The sequence below is a fragment of the Felis catus genome, chromosome C1, assembly GCF_018350175.1.
Source record: "Felis catus isolate Fca126 chromosome C1, F.catus_Fca126_mat1.0, whole genome shotgun sequence".
NCBI classification, from domain to species: domain Eukaryota; kingdom Metazoa; phylum Chordata; class Mammalia; order Carnivora; family Felidae; genus Felis; species Felis catus.
Genome location: NC_058375.1, coordinates 142,007,839 through 142,024,766, shown reverse-complemented (window position 1 = coordinate 142,024,766; position 16,928 = coordinate 142,007,839). Strand labels below are relative to the sequence as shown.

At 37.8% G+C, this 16,928-nt stretch overlaps 1 protein-coding gene across 40 annotated transcripts in view; it reads left to right on the top strand.

Annotated features, from left to right (window-relative positions):
- NEB (nebulin) overlaps positions 1-16,478 on the top strand; it is a 214,320-nt gene extending 197,842 nt beyond the window's left edge. For 10 of the 40 annotated variants that reach the window (XM_045033808.1, XM_045033789.1, XM_045033790.1 and 7 more), the window contains 13 exons: positions 855-947; positions 2,659-2,751; positions 3,703-3,795; positions 5,657-5,749; positions 7,487-7,579; positions 7,878-7,970; positions 8,299-8,391; positions 9,441-9,548; positions 9,655-9,838; positions 10,142-10,234; positions 11,130-11,294; positions 11,611-11,717; positions 15,707-16,478. In XM_045033808.1, the coding sequence (XP_044889743.1) occupies positions 855-947; positions 2,659-2,751; positions 3,703-3,795; positions 5,657-5,749; positions 7,487-7,579; positions 7,878-7,970; positions 8,299-8,391; positions 9,441-9,548; positions 9,655-9,838; positions 10,142-10,234; positions 11,130-11,294; positions 11,611-11,717; positions 15,707-15,880 (1,482 nt within the window). In that variant the 3' untranslated portion in view covers positions 15,881-16,478. The other 30 variants (XM_045033792.1, XM_045033791.1, XM_045033788.1 and 27 more) reach the window with 21 other exon arrangements.
- Positions 16,479-16,928: the final 450 nt, after the last annotated feature.

The following is a 16,928-nucleotide window of genomic DNA, read 5'->3' as shown; positions in this document are numbered from 1 at the left end:
ACCAAATATTACCTCAGTTTTCAACCCAAATCTAATTTAGTAGTTACTTGAGTTCTGGTGTGAAATTTTTAACTGTTTTCCCTAAAACATAACTATTGGTCACTTCCTTAAAAACCCATAATATTCAGTGTTCTGTGTTTTTCCCCTCTCAAATCCTCCTTTAATAACAATAAGTGTTTCTAACTGTTGTGGCATAAGTCAAAAGTAAAAATCTAACATTCTTTCAAAAGGTCAGTGTTAATTAGAATTTTATTTGTGCTTATTCTGGCTCTGTTTGATGTTATTTTTTTGTGTTTGTAGCCTTTTGTAGAAGAATGTGACTCTTAATATTTCCATTCATGAGACGACAGAACAATTTACAGTAACTCAGAAATGTGGCTCAGTTTGTGTACCACATCAGATATAAATGAGGTTTACTTTGGAATAGCTTAAGGACTATTGAAAGCTAATGTTTATTTAGCTTCTAATACTTATTAATATTTATTTTATTCCCCCAACCTCTCTCTCTCTCTTGTTCCCTATTTTAGCATTACCAACAACTCATCATGGATATTAATTTCAATGAACTTGAACACTATTTGATCAGGCCTAATACCTCTGTCTTTGAGAGAAGACCTATATTAGTGACTCCTGCCTGCAGCCTGGCAGCTGTGTCTCTATTAATGCCACTTAGAGACAGACATCCTACTGTGTGTGACGAAATGTCAAAGTGATTGGTTCTATTTCTTAAAGTTGGTCAGGCCTATTTCATGCCATTATGAAAATAAACAAAAATACTTTTAGAGACTAGTTTGAAGGTTAATTACCTGAAAGATGGGTCCATGCTGATGTGATTGTTGGTTTTGTGCACACAGATTTTGTACAAAGAGAACTTGAGCAAGGGGACCCCCCTTCCTGTCACTCCTGAGATGGAGCGAGTCAAACGCAATCAAGAAAACTTTAGCTCGGTATTCAGGAGAAAGCTCCTTTAATTCCATATTTTAAAAATAATAACAACTTTCTATAAAACAAACTTCTCACTATTAGTCCCTTTAAAATAATGAGTTTAACATTTTTTAATATCATCAACTGGATCCTGTTTTCACGTCTTTTACTTACCATTTGATTCTAACATTTTATACCTTCTATAATAGTCCCTTAAAACTTTTAATTGGTTCCTTTCCTTCTTTTTTCAACTTTTATGTTGCCGCTGGGACTTTTGAAGTTCCTTGATATCCAAAAAACCCAAACACCATAGCTCTTATTTACTCAGAACTCTTGTTATTTGATGCTTCTGGGTTAGCAGAAGTCCCAGACATAGGACTTGAGATCACATGCAGAACTAGTGGCTCTGGCTTGGGAGCAGTGGTTACTTTAACCTAGATCCTATCTGGATAAACACAGGACAGAAATAGAAAGTAGCTCAGTGTTGGAACCCAGAGCAATCTTATCTTGATACTTGTGCTGAACAAGCTATTCCATGAATACAGATCCAGACCTTCTGATTTTTTTTAATATACAAATCAAATCATAAATGTACGTTTAATGTTATTTTTTCTTGTATTAATGCTATTGAAAAATTCCGTAATACTCAGTCTGTGAAACTGCTATATAAGGATCCTAACGGTCACTTATGCCTGAAATAGAAAATCAAATGTCAACAGGAAAATTTAGCTGGAGTTTTTTTTGGGGGGAGCAGGTTTGATCCAAAGTGGCTTTTATTGTCAGTTTAAATATTTTCAGAAAGTTTTATTCTTCCACATAATTAGATCAGTAACTTTCTTTGGTCCCAGTGTCTTTTGGTTTTGTTTTCCTTTGTTTTTAATTACTATTCACTAACAACCTTTCGATTTTGTTAAATTGTCAATGTAAATTAATGTTACCTTTGGAATGTTATAGTCATTATTTTCCCTGTGGGGGGATGATGATGATGATGATGATGATGATGATTTCTTCTTTTAGAAGAATTAAGGTTTGCATTAATTTTCAAAACTATATTTTAATTATTTTCTTCTACGTTAGAGTAAGTATACTGTTTATATCTGAGATCGTAATGATCCTGACAGTACTGGGCAATTTTTTTTTCCTACATAACCATTGTGTTCATTTTTACACAGGTTGCATTTAGGCAAAATTGTCCGGTGGTGCATAGAGCTTTCAAGATTCTGTGTGAAATAAATAGTACTATGTATTAAAACATTACCTTTCTGACTTGGCCACCTCCAGAATTTGAATTTACTCAACAAAGACCAATTTTGCTATATTGCATAAATTTGGCCTGGGGATTTAAATGTCTATTATTCTGCAAAATAGATGTTCTATGTAGGTAAAATAGGTATTTGTCAATCTAATTAAAAAATAATTTTTCTATTGTACACTAAGCACTTTAGTGCCTTTATGAAATTATTTGTAATTTTTTCCTTAATTCCCAACACAGGAAACAAACATTCAGTATAATATGAGTTGATATTGAGTTGAATACCAAATACACTGGCACGTTAGCTAAGGAAATATGGAGCGTGTTCTCATCCAGATCTGTATTTGAAGAGATGGGTTGACTTGGTGAATTTGTCTTTCCTGTTTGGTGTCTGTAGTCTCGTACGAGGGTCCCTACAGGACAGATGAAAGGGCTGTTTTGACTGCTTTTGTTTTTTCTGGATGCTCTCTTGTGTCATACAGGTGTTGTATAAAGAAAACCTCGGGAAAGGGATCCCAATTCCCATCACTCCAGAGATGGAGAGAGTCAAACACAATCAAGAAAACTTTAGTTCGGTATTTAAAAGAAAAAAAAAATCCCTTTAACTATTTTTAAACCAAAAATTAATGGCTATAATTTTAATCTAATCAGCTTATCCCAATAAAAACTTCGACATGTCTTGTTCACAACTTAATGCTGCCATTTCCTATGAATCCATTTCCCCATTTTGGTTAAGTATTAATATAATCATTTGACTTATAAAACAAAAAAGTGTTCAGTATTCTATCCCAGGCTTTAAAAACATAACCTTCTCATGTCTAAGCACCCACATTTATCCTGCTTTGGCAAATCTGATCTGAATGTAAAGCTTATAAAAATTTATTTAGCAAAGATCAGAATGTTGGTCTCATTTCTGTTCTAACTTTCTCTGCCCCTACTGGTGTTTGTACAGATTTTTTGAAGTTTCCTTTTTTAGAATCTTGTCATTGCTCTCCATTTGCTTTAAAAATAAGTAATTCTCCCAATGTGTTCACCCAAACTAAAAATTAAATACTTGGACTTCTTTTGAAAAGTCAACAAAAGAAGGTTTGTGTAGGTATCTTCATATATACAATGTTTCTAAAACCCAAATACCCTTATGTGGATTATTAATAACATTTCCAAATCAAAAATAACTTCCTGGGTTCTCCTTTTGTCTCTTACCCTTTTAATTTTTTTTCTCTTCCTCATAACAAACTGGGGGCACTAATCCTTCCCTTTCATGGTGCACTCTGTTGCTCAGTGCTACAGGGATTTGTTCAAACAACAAAAATAACAACACTTTCCTATCTCTTCGTTTTTGCTGCTCTTTCCTGCATTCCCTTACTTATGTCTCTAGGCTCGTACAGGTTGGATCTAGAAGCTTCTGGTGTTTCCTTTCCTCTAACTCATTCTCTTCCTCTTTGCCCTTCTACTCCCCACTTCTCCACAAGTGGGGGAAAGTGGTTGATTGCTCTTTTTGTTCTGGATGCTTTCTTATCATACAGGTGCTATACAAGGAGAACCTGGGGACTGGAATCCCAATCTCCATCACCCCTGAGATGCAGAGAGTCAAACACAATCAAGAAAACCTTAGCTCGGTATTTTGGAAAGAAAGGGAAAAAGAAGATGCCATTTAACCTCGTTATTAAATAGATACTTAACATTTATTCCTTTTTAAAACCCACTACCCTTCCTTTGTTTCTAATATATCTCACTTAGCAAAAAGACATACTTTTAAATTTTTATGTTACTACTATGGATTCATTTTTTTTATATTTTAGTTAATTGACTTCTATTCCATCTGGTATTTTAAAAAATATTTTAAAAAAAACACTGGTCTTTATTTTGCTTGGATAACAACAAAACCGAGTTCTAACCATCTCAAACCCCCACGTGATTGGGAGGCAGTGTGCTCACAGAAATGGAACAATAACATGAATAACTGACAACCTTTCCCCAGCAGCTGAGGTCCTTGCTGCCCTACGGTCCTCTTCCCCAGCCCAAGAATGGCTGCCATTAAAATAGTTTGTGGCAAATTGTCAACCTGTAACTCCTGTGTCATGTGGTAACAAGGAAGTTGAACTTGTCTTTAAGAATCTTAAAAACCAATGAAATATTACTGATGCCTGTTTTTTCTGGATGCTTTCTCATCACACAGGTGTTGTACAAAGAAAATATGGGCAAGGGAACCCCTATACCTGTCACTCCAGAGATGGAGAGAGTCAAACACAATCAAGAAAACCTTAGCTCGGTATTTTGGAAAGAAAGGGAAAAAGAAGATGCCATTTAACCTCGTTATTAAATAGATACTTAACATTTATTCCTTTTTAAAACCCACTACCCTTCCTTTGTTTCTAATATATCTCACTTAGCAAAAAGACATACTTTTACATTTTTATGTTACTACTATGGATTCATTTTTTTAATATTTTAGTTAATTGACTTCTATTCCATCTGGTATTTTAAAAAATATTTAAAAAAAAACACTGGTCTTTAATGTGCTTGGATAACAACAAAACCGAGTTCTAACCATCTCAAACCCCCACGTGATTGGGAGGCAGTGTGCTCACAGAAATGGAACAATAACATGAATAACTGACAACCTTTCCCCAGCAGCTGAGGTCCTTGCTGCCCTATGGTCCTCTTCCCCAGCCCAAGAATGGCTGCCATTAAAATAGTCTGTGGCAAATTGTCAACCTGTAACTCCTGTGTCATGTGGTAACAAGGAAGTTGAACTTGTCTTTAAGAATCTTAAAAACCAATGAAATATTACTGATGCCTGTTTTTTCTGGATGCTTTCTCATCACACAGGTGTTGTACAAAGAAAATATGGGCAAGGGAACCCCTATACCTGTCACTCCAGAGATGGAGAGAGTCAAACACAATCAAGAAAACCTTAGCTCGGTATTTTGGAAAGAAAGGGAAAAGAAGATGCCATTTAACCTCATAATTAAATAGATATTTAACATTTATTCCTTTTTAAAAACCCACTACCCTTCCTTTGTTTCTAACATACCTCACTTAGCAAAAAGACATACTTTTGCATTTTTACCTTGTTACTATGGCTTCAGTTTTTAATTTTAGTTAATTGACTTCTATTCCATCTGATATTTTAAAATATTTTTGTTTAAGCCACTGGTCTTTAATTTGCTTGGATAACAACAAAACCGAGTTCTAACCATCTCAAACCCCCACGTGATTGGGAGGCAGTGTGCTCACAGAAATGGAACAATAACATGAATAACTGACAACCTTTCCCCAGCAGCTGAGGTCCTTGCTGCCCTACAGTCCTCTTTCCCAGCCCAAGACTGGCTGCCATTAAAGTAGTTTGTGGCAAATTGTCAACCTGTAACTCCTGTGTCATGTGGTAACAAGGAAGTTGAACTCGTCCTTAAAATCTTAAAACGAATGAAATATTACTGACGGCTGTTTTTTTCTGGATGCTTTCTCATCACACAGGTGTTGTACAAAGAAAATATGGGCAAGGGAACCCCTATACCTGTCACTCCAGAGATGGAGAGAGTCAAACACAATCAAGAAAATATTAGCTCGGTACTTTGGCAAGAAAAGCAAAAACTACTTCTTTAATGATTTAAAATAATACTTATTAATCCTACTTTTAAAAAACAACTTAAATTTTGTGAATTTTGTTTATCACATGTATCCTTCTTTCCTAGAAGGCTACTCTTAGCTTTAACCCTGTAATAACAAGATTGCTTTAATCCATAAAGTTCTAATATCAGGAAGTAACAGATTTTCCAATAAAATATCCTTTCACTCATCTCTCCCCAAACTTACTCTCTATCTACTATCCTCAAGGTCTCTTTGTTTTATGCACTCATGAAATTTGGGGGGTGGCATGGTAGGTATGAGAGCTCTTTCTGGAACATTGGAGTTGTGATCTTCTTCAGCTTTTGCACCTATGACTTTTGGTTCTAATTTATCCTGTCAGATTTAGACAAAGAGACCTTGGGGAAATAACCCCTGATTCTCTTCTTCAAGGATAATGACATTTCTATTCCATCGGATATTTTTAAATATTAAAAAAAAAAAAAAACACTTTTAGTTTGCTTGGATAACAACAAAACTGAGTTCTAACAATCTCAAATCCCCATGTGATTGTTTGGAGGTACTGTGCTCATAGAAATGAAAAAACTAAGATCCACTAGTGATTTCAGCACATGACCATCAATTTACTTAAAAAGGAAAGTGTCACTCGAACTGTTTTTGCTTTACCAATTTTTTTTTTTTTTTGTCTTTAGCGTGGTCTTTAACTGTTAGCTTTAGTAAACCATTTCCTGTAAGCCTGTGCTCTGTGATATTATATATGTTTAGTGATCACTGGTGGGGGGGGGAGCAGAGATTGGGATTCGTATGGGGAGGACACTAGCTCGTGTAAGGAAGAAGCCTGCGACCCCTCACATCAGCGCTATGTGTGGGTTTCTCCAGTACTTGAGCACAGGGCATCAGAATCACCCGGAGCACTTGTTACATCAGATTGTAGGGCCCTGTCCCCACAGTTTCTCATTTTCTGGGTCTGGTGTGAGGCCAGCAAATTTGCAATTCTAGCAAAGCACTCAGGCGATGCTGAGCTTGCTATTCAGGGACCCCACTTTGAGAACCATTACTTGACCAGAATTCCTTCTCTTGAACATCATTTCCCAAACCCATTCCCCATGAATGACACTGAAGGGAGACACTGAGGTAAAGGATTTATGGTGATGCTAATGATGTAATCGCTGAGAACATTTTTCCTTACTGAGAAGTTTGCTGGTGAACTAAAGTAGGAGACAGAGCACAGATGACAGCAAGGAACAAAAGAGTAGGAGAAATCCTTGTTTGTGGGCCCAGGATTGTATGGATGTGTCTATATACAGAGTTGCTGCACAACCAACCATCCAGTCGCCCACTCCTGTGTAGGGACCGGCCCCGCTTTCTCGGTGTCACTCAAGCGCATTCCCCTACAGTCCTTTCTAGATGATCTGTCTGGAGCTTGAAATTCATGGACTAGTGGGAAAATGAAGGCTGTCTTTCATCCTTTTTGGGGCACACTGCAGTTCTGTCAGGCGGTCTGCCAGGATGTCAGGGCAGGGGCCTACCCTGGAAATGTGTGTCTGGCTGTAACTATACTCAGCTTCCTTTGGAAACATACCTCTTTCCGCCTAACCTTGTTGCCTAAATGGTTTGACACCCTGAACCTCATAACAAATTATCTACTCCGTTTAATCTTTTGGTAACTGTAACTTTTTTTTTTCTTTTTGGCTTTTTGGATCCATTGGACCCGCGTAGGTTTTGTACAAAGAAAATGTGGGGAAAGCCACCCCAACCCCTGTCACGCCAGAGATGCAGAGAGTCAAACGCAATCAAGAGAACATTAGCTCGGTATTGTCTTGAGAAACGAAAGTGCTTTTAACTTTGCAAAGTAACCCCTGCAGTTTGGCCTGCTCCTAACTCCATCCCAGGTTAAAAACCAGCAAAATGCCAGTTTTTTTAGAATCTCCTGTAAATGACCTACTACATGTATTATTGCCATTAACTATTTTTTTAAGCTTTCTTCTCGAGAGCCGTTCTCACTAATGTAGTAGATTAAACCTGGAGTTTTCTTCCCCAAATCGCATTATATTTAATAGCCTGAATATTGCCTCTTGGTGATTTTCGGGTCCAACTTTGTATCTCACAGGTGTTATACAAAGAGAACCTGGGGAAAGCGACCCCTACACCCTTTACTCCTGAGATGGAAAGAGTCAAACGCAATCAAGAAAACTTTAGCTCGGTATTTTGGAGAGGAAAAAAGAAATCGTTACCCTTTTAATAAGCCTGGCAATCATGGTTATATCACTAATTTACCTCACATTTTTCCCAGAACTTTTGTTTTAAGTTCATCTTTACCCACTTAAAAACAACCAACCAACCCCTCCAGCTCAAACTGATTTAATTCTTTCTTCTTCTCTGGCTTTATACAATAACATTTTAATGGCTTTATCTTCCTGATGCGTTTCTTATAGAGTGTGATATAATTGAGCCGTAACACAAGCTAGATGATGGTTTTCAGAACTGGTTTTCTGCTTTCTGATGTCTGGATGCTCTCTTGGCTCCTCTAGGTATTATACAAAGAGAATATGAGAAAAGCAACTCCGACACCTGTTACTCCAGAGATGGAGCGAGCTAAGCGCAACCAAGAAAACATTAGCTCGGTATTGTCTAGGATTAAACACAGGAGTAGTGCAACAACTTGGAAAATAACATTTTAACATCATAGAAACACGCCTTTCTCATTCACTTGGAAAGCACACTAAAATGAAAAAAAAGAAATGCAACATCTTGGAAAATAACATTTTTAACACCATAAAAATGTGCACCTTCTCATTCAACTGAAAATTTACATTAAAATTAACACAACTGTGCTTTTAAATTCCAAATGATCATACTAAGAAATAACAAGTTAATTGCCAATGTTTTCTCTTACCTTTATTTTACTCCAAGGTAGTCTTATATAACCAACTAGGTAGTCTTACATAACCAACTGTAACAAATTGACTTCCTAACAGCCTCAATCTTCTGCTCTCCTTTATTTTTAAGGTATTCTATGAAACAGGTAATACTCTGAGGTGGATGCCTTCTTTGGCTTTGGTATTTTGGGTTTTTCATGTCTGGAGGACCTTGATTTCTGTGTTAACATATGGGTTTATGAAATCTGGACATAAACCTGTGAAAATGATCACTTGTTTGGAAGGACAGTTGTTTAGGGGCACCTGGTTGGCTCAGTCAGAAGAGCATGCAACTCTTGATCTCAGGGTCATGAGCTCGAGCCCCGTGTTGGGGGTAGAGATTAAATAATACATTAATTCAACTTTTAAAAAATTGAAAGGATAGTTGTTTTCAATGTCAGAATCACACCTAGTGCCAAATACCATCCAGTCTGCTGGTGCTGCAATTCCCAGCAAATCCAAGAGACCAATTTCTTCCGATCCTCTTTGAAATTCTCCTGTGCTCTGTCTCCCTTGAAAATCAGAGTTGCATTTTCAAAGACAAAACTTGTCCTTTCTCTCTTGATGAGAGCCCTGCCTATTTGTCCTCATGCTAATCTGTTCAGCCGTTAGTCAAGGGTATCACTGGGTCTTTTCGGTTGACTCAAGCTTCCCTTCCCAGCTACTTTTATCTCCATGTGCTGGAAAAGTTTTGAGACTTCAGAATTAGAACAGTACCATGACCTGGACTTAATTCATGGTCTCTCCTCTACCAGGTTCTTTATTCTGATAGCTTCCGGAAACAAATACAAGGCAAAGCTGCCTATGTCCTAGACACTCCAGAGATGAGACGGGTGCGGGAGACCCAACGTCACATCTCAACGGTGAGTCCGGGATTCTTCAGGATTGACGGGCCAGCCTGCTGGATCAGGTGGAAAAGGAAATGATCACACCGTCATATTTTCACAAAGTGAATTAATGAAATTTCAGGTGAAATATCATGAAGACTTTGAGAAACACAAGGGTTGCTTCACACCAGTGGTGACGGACCCTATCACTGAACGAGTAAAGAAGAACACACAGGACTTCAGTGACATTAACTACCGAGGTATTCAGAGAAAAGTGGTAGAAATGGAACAAAAACGGAATGACCAGGATCAGGAGACTATTACAGGTATATGAGGCCTACAGGGAAAATCAACTCTAAACTGAGGGGGTAGAAGAACAGGAGTGGAATTACCCATAGGAAGGCAAAGGATAAAGGGACCTCAGTCTGTTTTCACTAGTTGTAAAAGAAAACTGATTTCACGGCTTGCAAAGCTGATCTCTCTTCTTTCTTCTGCTTTGTTCTCCTCTAAGAACTAAGCTAAATTGGTGTTAGTGGTCCTGTGGTTAATTAAGCTCATGCTTTGCTTTCCAAGATATCAGGAGTCATCCAAAAACATCTGTTCTGATCCTTAATTTTGCTCAATCTTAGGTTTACGTGTCTGGCGTACTAATCCGGGCTCAGTTTTTGACTATGATCCAGCAGAAGACAATATACAATCACGAAGCTTACACATGATTAATGGTATGTTATAGCTTATGACATAAATGTCACCATTTAGTGGGCTAGCATCGGTGACCTCAAGGAAACTCAAGGGTCTTCAGTGTTCTCAGTTGTCATTCCGCAAAGAAACACCTCCCTGACCGGTGGGACAACATCATTTTCTACGAAAATTTATATCGGGGAAAGATTGCCTCACTGCCTTCATGTAAATCTCCTTAGGCCCCAGTATTATCATTTTGTTTCTAAAGAAAAAAAAGGTAGTACATCTTTCTATTGGAGACATAATGGAAAAAAATACCTAGGCACCGGGAAGAGAATGAATTTGACCTTTGGCAACTTTCTGAACACTCTTATGTCATCCAGGAAGATTATTAAGAAGACAGGCCACATGCCTTTGTGTCTTCTGTTCATGTTAAAATGTAGAATAATACATAGTGCTTGTCCTTAAAGGATTTACACTCTATTCTCCTGATGGAGAGACAAGTAAATCAGTGGTTACACCCTGACACGTGCAGTTTTAAAGGTCTGCACACAAATTGTAGGAACTCAGAGAAAGGGATCTGAATTAATTTGGAAGTGAGGGAGGGCTTTCTGGAGGAGTTTAATGTGGAGTTTGTGAATTTTGATGAGCCAGGAAAACGGACAGGGTGGAGGGAAGGGGTTGTGGGCCAGGACAGGCTGAGATTTGAAGCGTGGCTGTACCGTTTAGCAGTCACGCGCCCTTCGGTAAGTCACTTCAGCTGTCATGTGGAAAATGAGGATGACAACCACATAATATACAAGGGTTTCGAGGGTTTAATCCGTGGTAGTCTACCAAAAACCACGCTTCGCAAATCCCCCACCCCACCGAACTGAGATTCACTACAGTCAGGCTTTGCTACCGCCTAAGTTTCACGCCTGCTCCCCCGCCCCCCAGCGCAAGCGCAGCGCCGGAGCCGGGAGCAGTCGCGGTCGGCCAGCGCGCTGAGCGTCAGCGGCGTCAGCGGCGGCGGCGAGGACAAGTCCGAGCACTCGGAAGCGGCCGACCAGCGCCTCTCCACCTACAGCGACGGCGGCGTCTTCTTCTCGGCCACCTCCACAGGTACACGTGGGTGGCGCTGCCCTGGACAGTCGCGGCCCGCCCGCTGACTGGGTTACGAGGGCAGATGCTTTCAGTTAAAATTTTTTTTTTAATCTGGATTTTTAAAAATCATTTCTAATGAGGAGAAAAGCCTAGAACTGTGGAGAAGCACATGAAACCAGATGTTTCATTCATTAACTTTTATGAGAGCCTCCTTTCTTGCAAATCGTTCTTTTCAAGTTAGGGGAAAAGAGAACCCTGCTCCACTGTTTGACACTGATTAAATGACGTCTAGCCACCATTTCTTCTCGTAAACTACTTTCCCCCTACCGTGTAGCTTACAAACATGCGAAAACCACGGAACTCCCACAACAGCGATCGTCTTCAGTTGCCACCCAACAGACAACGGTATCCTCTATCCCATCTCACCCATCTACCGCGGGGGTAAGTAAGCAATCAGGAGCTTACTGAAATCATTCTTATCTTTTCATATGTGCAATAATGATTATCGCTATTCTGGTCTTTTTTTTTTTTTTTAATTCCAAGTTTTAAATTCTAGTTAATTAACATAGAGTGTAATATTGGTCTCAGGAATAGACTTTAGTGATTCACCGCTTATATACAACACCCAGGGCTCATCACAAGTACCCTCCTTAATGCCCATCACTTTTAACCCATTATATGCCCACCTCCTCTCCATCACCCCTCAGTTTGTTCTCTGTAGTTAAGAGACTGTCTTAGGGTTTCCTTCCCTGTTTTTATCTTATTTTTCCTTCCATGTAATGCTTTTAATACACATCTCATGTTACCAGTAGTATCAGAAACCTTTCATTACCAAACTCAAATTAATTAAAAAGCATTATTCAGTGATTTAGAACAAACTAAAGCAAATGATCATTTGGGGCTCATTGGTCCTACCCACTATCTTACTGTATTTGCTGCTTGGAATCATTCTTTTTAATTTTTTTTGAACGTTTATTTATTTTTGAGACAAAGACAGAGCATGAACGGGGGAGGGGCAGAGAGAGAGGGAGACACAGAATCGGAAACAGGCTCCAGGCTCTGAGCCATCAGCCCAGAGCCTGACGCGGGGCTCGAACTCACGGACCGGACCGTGAGATCGTGGCCTGAGCTGAAGTCGGACGCTTAACCGACTGAGCCACCCAGGCGCCCCTCATTCTTGAAGAATATACGTATGTGTGCCCATGTCACACATATAAACATGTCATTATCTTAGATTTCCCTTGTTAATATCCATTGAAGAAGAGATAAGTCAAATCATGTTTACAGTTCACCAGATTACTTAAAAAACTGTTAGTTTAAAACCCTGGACTCATTCGTAATATCACAAAAACATCAATTCTTTAGGGTTGAAATAAAAATATTTGTATGAAGAAACTATCTTTACTAAAAGACATAAAGATCTAAGTATTGAGACCCATTATATTTCAGGAAGGGAATCTTGTAAAGTTGTCATTTTTCCTGAAATAAATACATAAATTCAAGGCAACTCGAGTCAAAATCCTAGAGGAATTTTAAACCATTTTGTATATTAATCCTAAAATTTATTTGAAAGCGTAAAGATGCAAGAATAATCAAGTAAATTTTGAAAGTGACAATAGGAACTTATTAACCAAATAAGAGCAACACATACTATAAAATTGTCATTAAATATGGATCTTAGCATGGGAATAGATGTGAAAATAGATGAGGTCCAGAAACGGACCCTTAAAGAATTACAGATTAGCAGGGGGAAAAAAAATCAAAATTGTAAAATACTATAGAAAAGCAGAGACTACTTTTATAATACTGGGGACAGGGGAAGACCTTCCTCAGCAAGTTCTAGAACCTAGGAATGTGTAAGAAAAGACCACATATATTTAACCATAAAACTTTAAGTGTTTTTATAACAAAAAGAAACATGTCAAACTGGAAGAAATATTTGCAGCATACATAACAAAAAGATTTATATCTAAAAAGCATAACACTCAAAAATTCATTGACAAATTATTCCCCTTCCAGTCAAAATAAGAAAGACCTGTACGCAAATGAATAAACAACTTACAGCAGAAGAAATAAAACACCCAACAAAAAAGATGTTCACCATGATTGCTAACCAGGAATATGCAAATTAAAACAATAAAGTAGCATATTAGAACATTATGGTAGTGAATAAAAAAAATTAACATGCACATACCGTTTGACCTTTCACCTTTAAAAGCTTTTTTTTTTTTTTTTTTTTTTTTTTCTAAAATACTTGCCTGAAGACAAACATTCGGGGATTAGTGTAAGAAAAAATGGTAACAATTAAATGACCAAAAGTATAGACCTGGCTAATTTGTAATATTACTAAAATATGGAAAGACCTCAAAGCTGTATTAAATGGAAAGAACAGTATTATTTATAATATTGTTCTACTTATACAGCGGGAAAGGGGAAACCTATCGCTGAATATGAATATATGTATGTATATTTCAGAATGCTAGGAAAAAATATGTAGGTTATATACTAATTACTAAGTAGTGCCTGTCCCTATCAAGAAAATTTGGGCACTTTCAATCTTTGTTTTTATCTCCAAATTGTTACAGTTTTTAAAAATCTTATTTTGCTATTCTAAGAACATTTAACATGAGCTCTACCTTCTTACATTTAAAAATTTGGGGGGGGGTGGGTGGGTGCTGGTGCCCAGGTGGCTCAGTTGGTTAAGCATCTGACTTCGGCTCAGGTCAGATCTCAGTTCATGGGTTCAAGCCCCCATCAGGTTCTCTGTCAACATGGAGCTTGCTTCAGATCCTCCCTTCTGTCCCTCTCTCTCAGAAAGATCCTCTCTCTGTCCTTCCCCCGCTCATGCATACTCACTTGCTCTCAAAAATACATAAAACATTTAAAAAAAACTATTTTTGAGATGAGGGGGAGGAAGGGGCAGAGAGAGGGAGGGAGAGAGAATCCCAGACAGGCTCTGCACTGTCAGATGGAGCCCAACACAGGGCTCAATCTCATGAACTGAACCACGAGATCATGACTTGGGCTGAAATCAAGAGACAGATGCTGAGCTGATTGAGCCACCCAGGAGCCCCCCCTTCTTACCACATTTTTAGGTGTTCAGTACATTCTTGTTCACTATAGGTTCAAGGCTGTGTGTGCAGATCTCTAGAGATCTCCAGAACAAGAGATCTCTAGAGCTTATTCATCTTGCTTAACTAAAACTTTATGCTTGTTGATTTTCCCCTCCCACGTTACAGGTTTTTTTGTTTGTTTAACATGTGGAGGATAGCTTGTAGCAACTTTTACTACTAACATGCTCCCAAATTCCGAAAGTGAGAGATACATGCAATATTGCTATGGTTTTTCAAATTTTTCTTCTCCAAAACACAAGATTGACTTCCTCAAAAGGGAAGAAAAGGCTATATATAAAACATTCTTTTTTCATACAATTTTATGAATATATTAACATACTATTAAGTTCATCATTTGAAGTGTACAGGCCCAGTGATTTTCTTTGTTATTCAACCACTACCATAATCTAATTTCCTAATATTTCATCACCCTAAAAAAACCCTGTACCCATCAACAGTCACTCCCCATCCCCCACCATCCAATCCTAAGTGATCCACTAATGTACTTTGTTTCTACGTGCCTATTCAAGACATTTCATGTAAACGAAATCACACAATATGTGATCTTTTGTGACTAGATTCTTTTAATGGTCTTAGTTCATCTAGTTGTATCATACAGCAATAATTCATTTCCTTTTATCAACAAATAATATTCCATTGTATGAAAATCTTACCTTTTCATTCTTCATTCATCAGTTGGTGGGCATTTGGGTTAGTTCCACTTTTGGGCTGCTATCAGTGGCAGATGTAGAAGTTATTATGTGGACGTATTTACCTACGTAGGACCAGAATATGCTAACTCTGTATTTAAGATGGGAGAAACTTCCAAAACTCTATTCGGAGTGGTTGTACCATTTTACATTCTCACCAGCAGTTTATGTGGGTTCAAATTTCTCCCTATCTTCCCCTAAACTGGTTATTATCACCATTCTCATGTGTGTGAAGTGGTATTGCATTGTGGTTCTCCCTGATGACTACTAAGGTTTGAACATTTTTTTGAGGAGCTTACGGGCTGTTTGTACATCTCCTTTGGAGAATTCAGATCTTTTGCCCTTCCCCCACCTTTTATCAGTATTGAATTATAGTTCTTTATATTTTCTGGATGGTAATTCCTTACCATATAGATGATTTGCAAATATTTTCTATTTTGTGAGTAGTCTTTTTACTTTCTTGGTGGTAGTTGCTCATTCTATTTTGTGCAACTTAAATTTGTGAAGTAAGTTGTAAGAGACCTTAAAACTAGGTGTTTAGGGTACTTGTTGCAAATCTAATATGTATTTTTTTTTTTTTTTTACCTTTTTCCATCTTCACAAATAGAAAATCTTCCGTGCCATGTACGACTATATGGCTGCTGATGCAGATGAGGTGTCCTTCAGAGACGGAGATGCTATTGTAAATGTTCAGGCGATTGATGAAGGTTGGATGTATGGCACTGTGCAGAGGACCGGCAGGACCGGCATGCTGCCAGCCAACTACGTGGAGGCTATTTAAGCATTTCAAGTATCGCACCTGTCTAGAGGACCTGCAGAACCTCTAGTCAGTATTTCCGTTCAGACACTCCACTGTTACTCAAGCTGCCTAATGATCTTTTTGTGTCAATATGACTAATAGTTATACCATCCCTTAATCTGTTTCTATATGCACTTCAGTAATTCTTCAAGGAAAACAAATGTTAATATCACCAATCTGTTCAATTATTAAACTAGATTTACTTATTTTCTGGACTTGGATATAAAACTTAAGAGACAACATTAAACCCATAGGTTCATTATTTTTAAAACTGTCATTAGCAAATTTTCCATAGGATTTTTAAATAAGTTTAATTATAGAATAGGCATTTTACAAGTCTATGCAATGTTATTGCTGTATCAACCCAGAGTCTTTCTCCATTATGAAAATGTTTAACATTTAATATCAGGATTCTGAACATGTTAAACACATTAAGGAAAAAATGGCAGAAATACTCCCCTTTTCTTGCTTACCGAATGCTGATGCTTTTAATTCTATTCCAGTTCTGAAGTTATAAAGGTGACAGTTGATAAACTGTTGATAAGCTAGTAACTAATAAAGTCTATAATTCTGCAATAAACACCACTGATGTAATGACTTATTTTTTAATAGTTTTAAGATCTACAAATAAAAAATTTCAATAAAGCAAATCCATTACATTAGACTTCACAAAAAAAAAACTTAAAAAAACGTACTGTTAAAAATGCACAAGCATAGGCTTTCTCAGATCTATACTGTGTTCAGTAAGCTTCCCTTATGGCTCAGCTGATAACATTTTAGAAACAGCTATGGGATCAGCAGGTGACAACCAGGAACTCAGTGGCACAGCAAGTCCCACCACTACTATTTCCCGTTGACCTGCCCCCTCCAATATGCCCTTGGCAATCTCAGAAAAGGGGGCAGGAAATTTATTTGAAGAAATAAAAGCTGAAAACTTCCCAAACCTAAGGAAGGAAATAAAATTCAGATCCAGGAGGCACAGAAGTCTCAACAAAATCAACGTCATGGAGTTCCATACCAAAAAACAGTA